This window comes from Armigeres subalbatus, chromosome 3 (genome assembly GCF_024139115.2).
Source record: "Armigeres subalbatus isolate Guangzhou_Male chromosome 3, GZ_Asu_2, whole genome shotgun sequence".
Classification (NCBI taxonomy): domain Eukaryota; kingdom Metazoa; phylum Arthropoda; class Insecta; order Diptera; family Culicidae; genus Armigeres; species Armigeres subalbatus.
This window is the reverse complement of record NC_085141.1, coordinates 80,170,158-80,183,654: the sequence shown is the minus strand read 5'-3', so window position 1 is coordinate 80,183,654 and position 13,497 is coordinate 80,170,158. Positions and strand designations below refer to the sequence as shown.

At 44.1% G+C, this 13,497-nt stretch overlaps 2 protein-coding genes across 2 annotated transcripts; one reads left to right on the top strand and one right to left on the bottom strand.

Moving 5' to 3' along the window:
• Positions 1-6,228: 6,228 nt before the first annotated feature.
• Positions 6,229-7,539, top strand: LOC134226673 (uncharacterized). The gene is made up of 2 exons (XM_062707605.1): positions 6,229-6,416; positions 6,476-7,539. Exons 1-2 carry the CDS (start codon positions 6,396-6,398, stop codon positions 7,412-7,414), a joined length of 960 nt encoding a protein of 319 aa, XP_062563589.1. The 5' UTR covers positions 6,229-6,395; the 3' UTR covers positions 7,415-7,539.
• A 987-nt stretch (positions 7,540-8,526) lies between these two features.
• LOC134227684 (small G protein signaling modulator 3 homolog) lies at positions 8,527-11,727 on the bottom strand. The gene is made up of 3 exons (XM_062709340.1): positions 11,440-11,727; positions 10,414-11,378; positions 8,527-10,340 (listed from the first exon to the last, which is right to left on the bottom strand). Exons 1-3 carry the CDS (start codon positions 11,506-11,508, stop codon positions 8,963-8,965), a joined length of 2,412 nt encoding a protein of 803 aa, XP_062565324.1. The 5' UTR covers positions 11,509-11,727; the 3' UTR covers positions 8,527-8,962.
• Between the last annotated feature and the right edge of the window lie 1,770 nt (positions 11,728-13,497).

Genomic DNA, 13,497 nt, shown 5'->3' with positions numbered 1-13,497 from the left:
CCCTAGTAGCGGAATTTTGCTCTTCCTGCCATAAGGCTTAAAAATTTTCAACATATTAACTCTGCTTGATATCTAACAACAAGCTCTGCATCCCCTCTTCACGATACATACATAAAACACCCAAATACTCGACGTTATGCGTTGAAATTAACATTTTAAAGTCTGACTGAATTCGCCCTATAGTAGACCCCCTGGGGGTCCATAATAGGAAATTGCTTCCCTATAGTCGACACTTCATTTGATTTTCATGTCCCGTTTCGGGACGTTCTTCTTCCCTATTATGGACCCCCAAAATATTCCTATAATGGACACTCTCGTGTTTATTTTTTATAGAATTGTAAAAAATCATCTAATTTTACTTTCCATAAAATTTCCAATGCATGTAATCAAATCATAGGACTGTAAGGTAGGTTCTCCCGATAGAATTTCATAGCAAAATGATGACATTGTGCAGTAATAATGCAAAAATGGCTGGAGGGTCCACTATTAATTAGGGGTCCACTATTGGGCATTTTACCCTAGGGAAGCAAATTTCCTATTATGGACCCCAATTCAGTCGAATTGGGCGAATTCAGTCAGACTTTAAATTGTTAATTTCAACGAATAACGTCGAGTATTTGCGTGTTTCATGTATGTATCGGCAGTATCGGCATGTATGCAGGGCAGCAGGGACTATGTCCAAGGGCTTGACGATCCCTCCCCAGGCCATCTGCGAGTTGTGGCGCCTGCCTAGGATGTGGTGGGGTTTGACAGTGGGCCCTGTTTAACCTCTATAAAAAGCTGCATGAATCCGCAAGTAGGCTCCGCCAAAGCGACCGTGTGCCGCTCAAAGCGCACAAGCCCAAGCCCTGGTGTTAGGTGGGACGCTAAACAGCCCTGACACGACGGCCCTCCAACGAGACAGGAGGTTTGCGCAAGCCCAATAAGCCGCCTTTAAAAACAACTATTACGAACGACATAGAAGATAATACGACTCGATACAATCGGCAACGACCTAGGCGACGAATAAAGGATCACGATTGGAAGCTTGGAACATGGAACTGCAAGTCGCTAGGCTCCGCAGGTTGCGACAGGATAATCTACGATTACATCCCCGCAACTTTGATGTCGTAGCGCTGCAGGAAATCTGCTGGACAGGACAGAAAGTGTGGAAAAGCGGGCATCAAGCGGCTACCTTCTACCAAAGCTGTGGCACCACCAACGAGCTGGAAACCGGCTTCATAGTGCTGGGAAAGATGCGCCAACGCGTGATTGGGTGGCAGCCAATCAACGCAATGATGTGCAAGCTGAGGATAAAAGGCCGTTTCTTCAACTATAGCATCATCAACGTGCACTGCCCACACGAAGGGAGATCCGACGACGAGAAAGAAGCGTTTTATGCGCAGCTGGAGCAGACATACGATGGATGCCCACTGCGGGACGTCAAAATCGTCATCGGTGACATGAACGCTCAGGTAGGAAGGGAGGAAATGTATAGATCGGTCATCGGACCGGATAGTCTGCATACCGTATCGAACGACAACGACCAACGATGCATAAACTTTGCAGCCTCCCGCGGAATGGTAGTCCGAAGCACTTTCTTCCCCCGCAAGAATATCCACAAGGCCACATGGAAATCACCTATTCAAGTAACGGAAAACCAAATCGACCACGTTCTAATCAACGGCAAATTCGAACGTCCGCACTTACCGCAGTACGAATATTGAATCCGACCACTACCTCGTTGCAGTATGCCTGCACTCAAAACTCTCGACGGTGATCAACACGCGTCGGAGTCGTCCGCCGCGGCTAAACATTGGGCGGCTACAAGACGGTAGGCTGGCCCAAGACTACGCGCAGCAGCTGGAAGTGGCACTCCCAACGGAAGAGCAGCTAGGCGCAGCGTCTCTTGAAGATGGCTGGAGAGATATTCGATCCGCCATTGGAAGCACCGCAACCGCTGCACTAGGCACGGTGGCTCCGGATCAGAGAAACGACTGGTATGACGGCGAATGTGAGCAGTTAGTTGAGGAGAAGAATGCAGCATGGGCGAGATTGCTGCAACACCGCACGAGGGCGAACGAGGCACGATACAAACGGGCGCGGAACAGACAAAACTCGATTTTCCGGAGGAAAAAGCGCCAGCAGGAAGATCGAGACCGTGAAGAGACGGAGGAACTGTACCGCGCTAATAACGCACGAAAGTTCTACGAGAAGTTGAACCGTTCACGTAAGGGCCACGTGCCACAGCCTGATATGTGTAAGGACATAAACGGGAGCCTTCTTACGAACGAGCGTGTGGTGATCCAAAGGTGGCGGCAGCACTACGAAGAGCACCTGAATGGCGATATGGCAGACAACGGTGGCGGTATGGTAATGAACCTAGGAGCACGCGCGCAGGACATGCGACTTCCGGCTCCGAATCTCCAGGAAATCCAGGAGGAGGTCGGCCGGCTGAAAAACAACAAAGCCCCTGGAGTTGACCAACTACCAGGAGAGCTGTTTAAACACGGTGGTAAGGCACTGGCTAGAGCGCTGCATTGGGTGATTACCAAGGTTTGGGAGGATGAGGTTCTGCCGCACGAGTAGATGGAAGGTGTCGTGTGTCCCATCTACAAAAAGGGCGATAAACTGGATTGTAACAACTACCGCGCAATCACATTGCTGAACACCGCCTACAAGGTACTCTCCCAAATTTTATGCCGCCGACTAACACCAATTGCAAGAGAGTTCGTGGGGCAGTACCAGGCGGGATTTATGGGTGAACGCTCTACCAAAGACCAGGTGTTCGCCATACGTCAGGCACAGAGAAACAGACGTCTCACTCTACACATGTATCATCGTTTATCTTTTTAACGATGGATTCAATTTTTTGTAGGTGGTCGATCGGCCACCGATGCCGCTTCAATCGGTTTTGCTTGTGTTTGACGTTTGCTCACTACCGCCACCTGGCATTGAGCGGTAATGTTTTCGTGACGATGATTTTGATTGCATTTTGTTCTAAGTGAGACGTCTGTTTCTCTGTGCGTCAGGTATTGCAGAAATGCCGCGAATACAACGTGCCCACACATCATCACGATATCATATGCGATAAGTCGAGCCGCATATGATACAATCGATCGGGACCAGCTATGGCAGCTAATGCACGAAAACGGATTTCCGGATAAACTGATACGGTTGATCAAGGCGACGATGGATCGGGTGATGTGCGTAGTTCGAGTTTCAGGGGCATTCTCGAGTCCCTTCGAAACGCGTAGAGGGTTACGGCAAGGGGATGGTCTTTCGTGTCTGCTATTCAACATCGCTTTGGATAGAGTAATACGAAGGGCAGGGATTGACACGAGTGGTACGATTTTCACGAAGTCCGTCCAGTTATTTGGTTTCGCCGACGACATTGATATCATGGCACGTAACTTTGAGAGGATGGAGAAAGCCTACATCAGACTGAAAAGCGAAGCTAAACGGATTGGCCTATTCATCAATACGTCGAAGACGAAGTACATGATAGGAAGAGGCTCAAGAGAGGTCAATGTAAGCCACCCACCACGAGTTTCTATCGGTGGTGACGAAATCGAGGTGGTTGAAGAATTCGTGTACTTGGGCTCACTGGTGACCGCCGATAACAATACCAGCAGAGAAATTCGGAGGCGCATAGTGGCTGGAAATCGTACGTACTTTGGACTCCGTAAGACGCTCCGATCGAATAGAGTTCGCCGCCGTACCAAACTGACTATCTACAAAACGCTTATAAGACCGGTAGTTCTCTACGGACACGAGACCTGGACGATGCTCGTGGAGGACCAACGCGCCCTGAGAGTTTTTGAAAGGAAAGTGTTGCGTACCATCTATGGTGGGGTGCAGATGGCGGACGGTACGTGGAGGAGGCAAATGAACCACGAGTTGCATCAGCTGTTGGGAGAACTATCCATCGTTCACACCGTGAAAATCGAAAGACTGCGGTGGGCCGGGCACGTAGCCAGAATGTCGGACAGTAATCCGGTGAAAATGGTTCTCGACAACGATCCGACGGGAACAAGAAGGCGAGGTGCACAACGGGCAAGGTGGATCGATCAGGTGGAGGACGATTTGCGGATCCTCCGCAGACTGCGTGGTTGGCGAAGTGCAGCCATGGACCGAGCTGAATGGAGAAGACTTTTATGTGCAGCACAGGCCACTCCGGCCTTAGTCTGATAATCAATAAATAAAATGTATGTATCGTGAAGCGGAGATGTAGAGCTTGATATTAGATTATCATGCAAAATTAATATTTCGAAAATTTCCGTTCCTTATGCCAGGAAGAGGAAAATTTCGCTACTAAGAGGTCCACTATTGGGCATTTTACCCTATATCAAAAGTAAAAATATGGCACATTAAGGTAGCCTCACACCTCGGGAATTTGGTCCGCGGATTTTTTCCCCATGTATTTTTGCATATGCGATGTTTTCGGAATTTGAGCACGGAAAATAAAAATCCCGGCCCCCTTTAAAATACACGGGGACCAAATTCCGGCGGAAAATTTTCCCGAGGTGTAAGGCAGCCTTTAGGCACAATCGGTTAAAAACAGCGAAACTTTGATGTGTGATTCGATGATCTGCAATGGGAAATTTCAATTTTTTTTTTGCTAGTGCTTTTAATATTTCGGACGTATCGATATATCGGAATTTCGATGTTTCAACGCCGATATTTTTCGGCATCGATATTTCGACAATAAAAACATCGATTCGGCAGTATCGATATTTTTCCGAAAACGCCCATTCCTAGTACTGCTGCAGCTGAGCAGGGTTGCCATTATGCCAGATATATCTGGCACTGCCAGACTTTTTGGCAGCAAAAAGAGAAAAAGAGAAACCACCCAAAATGCCAGACTTTTCAAATTTCAGACAGATTTTTTTGCCTTTCTCGTATACTAAGTATACGTAAAGGCTATAATTTCACTCCAAAACCAAACTTTTGATAGAAGGCTCGGAGACCCATAGTGTTATGTACCAATCGACTCAGCTCGACGAATTGAGGTGATGTCTGTTTGTGTGTATGTATGTATGTGTGTGTGTGTGTATGTGTGTATGTGTACAAATTTTGTAGACACACTTTTTGGAACTTAGCATTACCCGATTTACTCGCAACAAGTCGCATTCGACGGGGAATGCGGTCCCATTGTTTGCTATTGAAAATTGGCCTGATCGGACATTGCATTTCGGAATTATTGAAAAATCATTGTTTTTTCCCAAGGGTCCCCCCTTGGAAAAAAAATTTCAAAATCGAAAAAAAAAAAAATTTCAAGAATGGTGGGAATGCATAGTAATTAATGCAAAAACATGCAAAATGATAGAAAATATGCGATCTATCCCCCTAAAGTGCTTTTTTGACCTTTCCTATGTGATTTTTTCAGTACATTTTACGATGCACGAGAAAGGCATCATCGCCGCTAGGTGGATTAATCTGGGTTTTTTCTTTTAAATTATGACCTGCATGAACATGTTCAAACATTTCTAATGAGTCATTCAGTTATTATTTTCATATTCATTCAACTGATCTGAAATCAAGCTTCCAAAAACTCATTTTTGAATCAATTTCAATCTTTTATAAATAAAGGGATGTTGTTCCGGATTCCAGTTTAGCAATGCTGGTTTCCAGAAATCGGTTTTGAAAGAATCTTTCAAGGCTAATTTTTGGCGTAATTTCTTGCGTTTGAGTTCTGGAAATGCTTACAACATTCTATAACAATGATCCCGATAAATGTAATCATTGTCTAATTCCATGACTTATCACATTTCCTGGTTATTTGTCAATTCGGCGTCCTTTTGAAGATCCGAAACATCATTAAACTTCATTGATGAACCTTATTGGCCACCGGAGGTCCTACGGAAGATCCGGAGCATACGTAAAAGTGAAAAGTTCGTAAAACTCATCCGTCTCTGAGTAGCGAATGATTGACGTGGTCCGTTCTCATGAATCTGAGTGGCCGAAATTCCTCCGGAAAATCCGAAACCTCCATAAAAGTAGTCACGATACTCATAACAGAATTTTCTAATATTGGTGAAAATAATTAAAATTAGATCACATTTTTAGTTAAAAAATCTTAAATTTAAAAAAAATATAAATTAATATTAATTTCGTTAAGAAATTAAAAACAAAACACTTAAAAAAATGATAAAGACGAATTTCTTCGCCAGATTTTGCCAGATTTTTAATTTGTAGCATGCCAGACTTTTCCCAAAAAGTAGTGGCAACCCTGCAGCTGAGTTTGTTTTAATTTATGTAAACAATTCCACTTCTCATGGACCTTGCCGCCGAATCAATCGTCTTTAATTTCCATTGATTGCATTGAAAGAAAATTGCTTTTAAATGAGTCATAATCTTGGCTATCATAATTAATTATATTGTATTGCCGATGAGTTACTCGGGTACTCTTTAGTATGGATAAAACTGTAGGAAGGGTAAGTAAAGATTCTACATCGCGTCAGCCTCACCAATGTTATCGCAGATAAACTTTTAGGACAAACGGCTCAAGGACAAGCACCACAAAAAACCTCCCCCGGTAAAGTCAAGTCCTGGGAGACCGAATAAACCCCAAAAGGAAGTCGTCCCCGCATCAACACCATTAATAGTTTGTGATGATCCTTACTCGCGTCGCCCAATTGAATCAAACTGGAACAGTGGCAAGAATCTTCCATCATCGGAAGGAAGTGACTCTGAAGACGAACAACTAAGAGCAGCCGATTTCGAGAAGCTTCTGCAAATGCCACCTTCTGTCAGCGGACACTTTTTTCTGAGCACTGAAAAACATTGGATCAACGAAAACGAAGAGCAAACCGTATCCAATAGTACGGACGCTCAGCAGTACTTCCAGATCGACACCAAACAGCTGATTTCTGGTTTGGCTACAATTCCTTTCTACGAAAGAAACGATTACCCGAGTCACATCTTCTCCAAACAGGAGCTCGATTCTATGAAATTGAAGGCTCAGTACGAATCGAAAAAATACGACGAACTTTGCCAGCGTTTGGAACTAATCGATAAAATGGGTGACAAACAGCAGATACCGAAGCAACCAATCAAGTGCCTTATTGGAGCAAACGCACTTCCTCCTATGGGGGAAAAAGCTCTGGCGGAACCGGAAACTGTACCACCTCGACCGGTTCCATGTTTGATTGGACCAATGTCGCTTCCTCCGGAACTTAGGAATAATACCAATATAATTGGAGATTCTCCTGCTCTCAATCCAGGGCTCATAACGGAACGGCTTGGCGCAGTTAGATTATCTAGCGGTGATACCGTACCTATTGGAAGTGGCGAAAACCAACCGGGGGCGTCAGAAGGGACGAAGTGTAATGACAATGATGCACCACAAGGACCACAAGGCAAGACAAAAGCAGTTGGAAAAGATACGAAGGAAGACATCCAACAGTGGCTGGACGACATTTTAGATATGTAGGTAAGACTTATCTCAGTAAATTGATTGTATTGTTAAATGTGGTTGCATGTTTGGAAAGAACGCACCTTGAATCAGTTGTTTATCTATCACTTAAGCAGACGGAACAAGTTGATGATGATATTTCATCCGCAAGCCTTACACTTAATTTCGATCCGTCCAACGTTAAATGAATCAGCCGCATCAGTTTCGCCGGAAAACCATGTTCAAGCATAATTTGCCATAATTCATTCCGCTTCACTGAATCGTACGCCGCCTTGAAATCAATAAACAGATGATGTGTCTGCAAGTTGTACTCCCGGAATTTATCAGGGGTTTGTCTCAGGGTAAACATTTGATACGTAGTTGATCTTCCCTCACGAAAACCTGCTGGGTATTCGCCGACAAATGACTCTTCAAACGGTCTCAATCTGTTGAACAGAATACGGGACATAATTTCGTACGCCGAATTAAGGTGGGTTATTCCTCGGTAATTGGCGCACTCCAGCCTGTGCCGTCTGTGCCCTTTCTCAAAGAGAGAGCAAATGAGGCCGTCCAACCAGCTACCAGGCATTTCCTCGTCTTCCCATATGTTCGACATAATCTGGTGCAGAACTTCATAAAGCTGCTCACTGCCTTGTTTGAGAAGTTCGGGAGCTGGTCCTTCCCCGCAGCCTTATTGTTTTTCAGCTCTTTAATAGCTTTTTTAACCTCATCTAGTGTAGGCGACTCCACAGCTTATCCATCGTTGCTAATAATATTATTCTGTTCACCGATGCTCCGTCACTTCCACTATTCAACAAAGTCTCGAAGTGTTGCTTCCACCTGGCAGCCACTTCGGTTTTATCTGTCAGCAAATTCCCTTGTTGGTCGTTGCACATGACGTGAGATGCCGCTGTCTTTCTACACACCCCATTGACAGACTCATAAAACCTCCGCATATTATTCTGCTCCATTTTTTCATGCGCCTTATCATATTCTTTCTTCTTCCTGCGGTGGGTTCGATTTTCGGCTGATCTTGCTTCCTTGCCAGATAGTACCGGTTTAAAAAAGGAAATGCCAAATCAAATCACAATTAATACAAATTGGGTAAAACTTCTGGCAATAGCTTTGATCCAAGATAGAAAACAATCAAATACATGTTTAGTACGTTTATTTCCAATAAGCTTGACATCTACAATAACGTAATCGTATGTTGTGATAATCATGCATATACAATAAATTAAAGTAAATATATTCATGTCGCCCCACTATTTCATTCGCTTCAGATATTACATCATAGACAACATCAATAAAACAACTTAGTTCATGACTAATATTAGAACTTACGATGCTCGGCATCAAACAAATTCTTTTGAACACATGTTCTAAAACAAAATACTGCAACAGGTAGATATTGCGAAGGTGAAATAAAGGAGCAGTGGCTTCGGTCTGTAAACTCTGAGGAACGTAATCATAAGTTAATCGAAACAAAATAAAAAATCTCATTGCATCAACCTAAAAAAAATGGAAGATAGGTGCATCTTATATAACACACTTTGTTTCTCTAGCTACCAGTTGAGTCCAACTATCTTACAGATCCCACGAAAAGAGATGATGCTTGACGAGCATATCGCGCACCCCGTCTTTTAGCGGCTGGCTCTGAGTACCCTCCCGTTTGGCAGGTAGCTCCCAGTCCGGATTGAGATTGAACGCAAACTGGGACAGCAGCCGCAACTCGCACTTGATCTGCACCCAACCCGGCGAGTAGATGAAACTCCACGGCTGGTACCACTTGTGAACGATCTCCGAACAACTGCAAAGCACCTCCATCCACAAGTGCAGAACCTGTTCGTTGAGGCCGAGACAAATGAGCGAACGCAGTTTCACATCCATCTGGGCGTGAGCTGCATCGTGACTTTGGTTGACCGCTTGGACGCAGCGATAAAGCAGCTCTTCCGGGGTCAAGACTTTACCGTCTTCGTCCAAACGGTATGTCTTACAAAGGACGAGTCGTGAATAAACAGATTCAAAGTCTTTCTCCACTTCACGAGTGGCTGCCTCCTCTATAAATAGCCATGGGTGACAAGGTCCTCCGAGGAAAGACGGACGCTTCATACCTTGCTCAAGAACTTGCTTGATAGTTGGTGCTAACGTTCCTCGTACGAGATCGGTAACCGTCTCGGAAATCGCATCATCTCCAGCGCAACTGTACTGCTTACTGCGTTCGTCTAGCAATTCGACGAATTTAGCCGGGAACCAACCCCGTAATCCATTTAACTCACCCACCCAGCAGTGTTCATCCTTCTGGCTGATAATGGTAATGATGTCGTTTTTTCGGAACCCTAATTCGTCATCATCGTGGCGTTCAAAGTCATGCAGTGCTTTGGCTCGTCTGCTTCGTGTCCTTGACACGTTGATATAATTCTCGTGATCCTTGGCGTGGCTATCCATGCCGTAGTCCGCCACCAACTTGATATGCGCACTCAATTTGGGTTCAATCGCTAAGAAATGCCTCGCTACTTTGAGAATCGACTCCCTCAAATCTACCAAAATCTCCGTTTGTCTTATGTTTTTGTTCTTCAACTCATCGTCTCCATCGTCATTGCCAAACAAAATCATCTGAAGCATGGATTTCGACTTTTTGACCTGCCGGCGGGCCAAGTGTTGTTTCGGCAGATTGGAACCCGCTTCCGGGTTGCCCACCAATCCACCCTGATCGGCCATCAAATAAGCCAGATGGCGGCGACGGTGCGTTTCAATTACCATCGTCGACAACGAACCTCCTACCTCCATGGAGATCGAAAACAGGTGCTCCACGTCGTCGATATCGCCCGGAATGTCCGACAGCGAGTTGAATATTTGAGCGGAATTCTCGAGGTTCTTCAGTGATGGTTCTTTAATTTTGAGTAGACCCAAAGTTAACTGAAACAGAACGATGGAACCGTCATAGAAGAACCAATCCCAAATCCTAAAAACAAAGAAGTGAGAAATTATTCACTCGGTTCAGGTAAATGATTAAACTCATTTCCAGTAAAAATCACCTCAGAAGAATTTTCATGTGAACAACGCTCGCAAACAGCGTCAAAAACCAATGGAGGGTAATCAGCGACAATTCAATATCATGGCTCTTGAGCGTTTCATCCACCACGGTCAAATAGTTCCCGATGAGTGTCTGCATTACACGCTGGTCCGCCTGGATTCCAAGCAACGTTGACGAGTAATACGAAGCCGGCAGCAGATCCTCCACAATCGTAGCCATCATCCAGAAGGCATCCTCCTCTTCGAGGAGCAACAGCAGCGATGCAGCAATGACTCCCGTTCCCTGGCAGTAGCCAATGTCCGGAAATAACCAGGCGATTCCACGTAGAATTCGACGTAACCTTGGGACCCCAGTGCTACTCAACGAGCTGAAACAAGCATTGGTCGGCATAATGCGCAGTAAGTCCTTCTCAATCTGCTTCGACGTCATTAAAGCATCATTCGCTGAAGCTTTCACGATATCCTGATAGGACGTTTCCGACTTCAGCTTTTTTTGTAATGCTCCCGATAATCGCATCCACATTTGAGGTCGCAGCGAATGGGGAATCCCAGCCCGGACCATATTTCTTAGCTTCTCCGTTCGCGGAAGAACCACATCCACGCTTTCCCAGGTCAACTCCGTAGCTTCCTTATGGTGAGAAAATTCCAAATGTGCTATCCACTGCAGTCGTGGCGCTGGGTCCTCCATAAACGGAATACTCAACAGCTTGTTTGAACTCTGCTCGGGGCCATCTTCCTCTTCCACACGGAACCCGAACTCATCGAATCGATAGTCTGGCTGGTGGTTTGGCGGTTCGTTCGTTTCCGGCTGACCTAACTTTGCCAAAATGTCCTGCGGCCACATTGACGGTGTTAGCGCAGAAAATGGTCCTCCTGCAGTTGGACACAGACCCTCATCAATGTGCAGTCCACCCGCAAGCTCAACCAGCTCACCGTCATCCTCGGAGTTCGCTGATTCAATCTTTCTCTGCGATAAGGAATAGTTTGATTCAAATTTTCAACTCCTACGCAAAATCACAGTTACTCACCATATGTTCATCTTTGCCCACGTATCCTTCGTGATCTCGGCTTCCAAACAAAGACTTGGCCACGTCCATCTATCGATGCTTGTTCACTCTGGTTTGAACACCCGTTTGAATATTACGTTCGTCTCACTACACACTGCTGAAGTTGTTGGCCCTAAACCTTCGCGAAGAGAATCGAAAATATTGATTAAACACTAACTGGCAAGACTTATTTCCTCAGTATTTATGGAAACTGGGATGTAAACATCCAGAGGAGAAAAGCGAAAGTTTTCGTGTGAATGAAAAATCGGCTTTGACGTTTTAGTTGCGACAGCTACCCGACACTGAAATTCTGGAGTAAAAAGCTAAAAAGTCTCAGGGTGCAGTCCAATCGGGTTGTACGCAAAAACGACGTAGGACTACGTAGCCACGTAGCTATACGAAATGGATGGTATTGTCGATGTCATCATAGTTTGAATGGGGGAGGTTCCTTCATCAGGGCTGTCACCTGGAAAAGTTTAGAGAAAAAGTAGAACCACGGAAATTTGACACGGCATGATATAGAAAATGAGAATTGAAATGTCTCTAGAACGTTATAGATTTTTTTTTTGTCAAACAATTTTTAGTTTGTGGGGTTAGAAATTCAACAATCTTAAGCATTAACTGCTTTTTCGAAAAAAATATAAAAATCGAGATATCATGTCTATTTTGTGTGCCCTTAAAATTCTAACCCCGTGAACCAAGATTTTTTTAAGAAACTTCCTTAATTTTTGTTTTATAACAAAAATATACTTCATTTTCTATACCACATCGTGTGAAATTTCAATGATTCTACTTTTTCTCTCGATGACAACTGGTGGTCTTCTCCTCCCCTATTAACGAGCCTGGATTAAAAACATGGAGACGCAATACTCCTATAGGTATACCTTTAACAACCTTGTGCTCGATTGGAACAACCGATTTGACAGCAAATGCGCTGATCTAATTTTGACACTAAGTGAAGTCTTCATCTCTTTGTTATGGTCTGAAGTCTGAAGTCTTCATCTCTTTGTTATGAGTGCAGTCTCTTTAGTTTGCATCTATAGGATAGAGGCCTGAATAAGAGAAACGCGGATAGAAAATATGACTCTGCCAACACTACATTCAATCTTCTTCATCAAAGAGCAACACATGAAACAGAAGAAATGGGTTATTCAGATAAAATCTCACAATCCGCTATTTAATGTGTATTTAATGAAAATAGAATCCAATAAACAATGCAATTTCAATTCAGAATCTATAAATGACTTGCATATAGGGTAAAATGCCCAATAGTGGACCCCCTAGTAGCGAAACTTGGCTCTTCCTGGCATATGGAGTGGAAATTTTCAAATTATTAATTTTGCGTGATATCTAATATCAAGCTTTGCATCTCCTCTTCACGATACATACATAAAACGCTCAAATACTCGACGTTATTCTTTGAAATTAACATTGTAAAGTCGGACTAAGTTTGCCCTATAGTAGACCCCCTGGGGGTCCATAATAGGAAATTGCTTCCCTATAGTCGACACTTCATTTGAGTTTCATGTTTCGTTTCGGGACGTTCTTCTTCCCTATTATGGACCCCCCAAAATATTCTTATAATGGACACCCTCGTGTTTATTTTTTATAGAATTGTAAAAAATCAACTAATTTTACTTTCCATAGCATTTTCAATGCATGTAATCAAATCATAGGACAGTAAGGTAGGTTCTCCCGATGGAATTTCATTGCAAAATGTTTCCATTGTGCTGTAATAATGAAAAAATGCCCGGAGGGTCCACTATTGGTTGAGGGTCCACTATTGGGCACTTTACCCTATTATTGCAAACTATTGTAAAATGCATTCAAATTTGTTTATTTAAAAATGGCATAAAAACAAATTTAGAAGTTTTCAGTATTTGAGCCAACATTTTGGCTGCTTGACAGGTCTCCCGCTCGATTGGCTGCTGTTTTTTGACGGTTCGATTGGCGGCACATGCCTATCCGCTTTTCTCTTATTCTGCCCTTTGTTTGCGTGTCTCTTTATCAACATTGATACATAGAGAAACAGGCGTCTCA

Coding starts and splice junctions, on each gene's coding strand:
- LOC134226673 (XM_062707605.1), top strand. CDS start 6,396: ATGGATAAAACTGTAGGAAGG. Junction 6,417..6,475: donor TGGATAAAACTGTAGGAAGG/GTAAGTAAAGAT, acceptor ATAAACTTTTAG/GACAAACGGCTCAAGGACAA.
- LOC134227684 (XM_062709340.1), bottom strand. CDS start 11,508: ATGGACGTGGCCAAGTCTTTGTTTGGAAGCCGAGATCACGAAGGATAC. Junction 11,379..11,439: donor TGGGCAAAGATGAACATATG/GTGAGTAACTGT, acceptor TCCTTATCGCAG/AGAAAGATTGAATCAGCGAA. Junction 10,341..10,413: donor CACATGAAAATTCTTCTGAG/GTGATTTTTACT, acceptor CTTTGTTTTTAG/GATTTGGGATTGGTTCTTCT.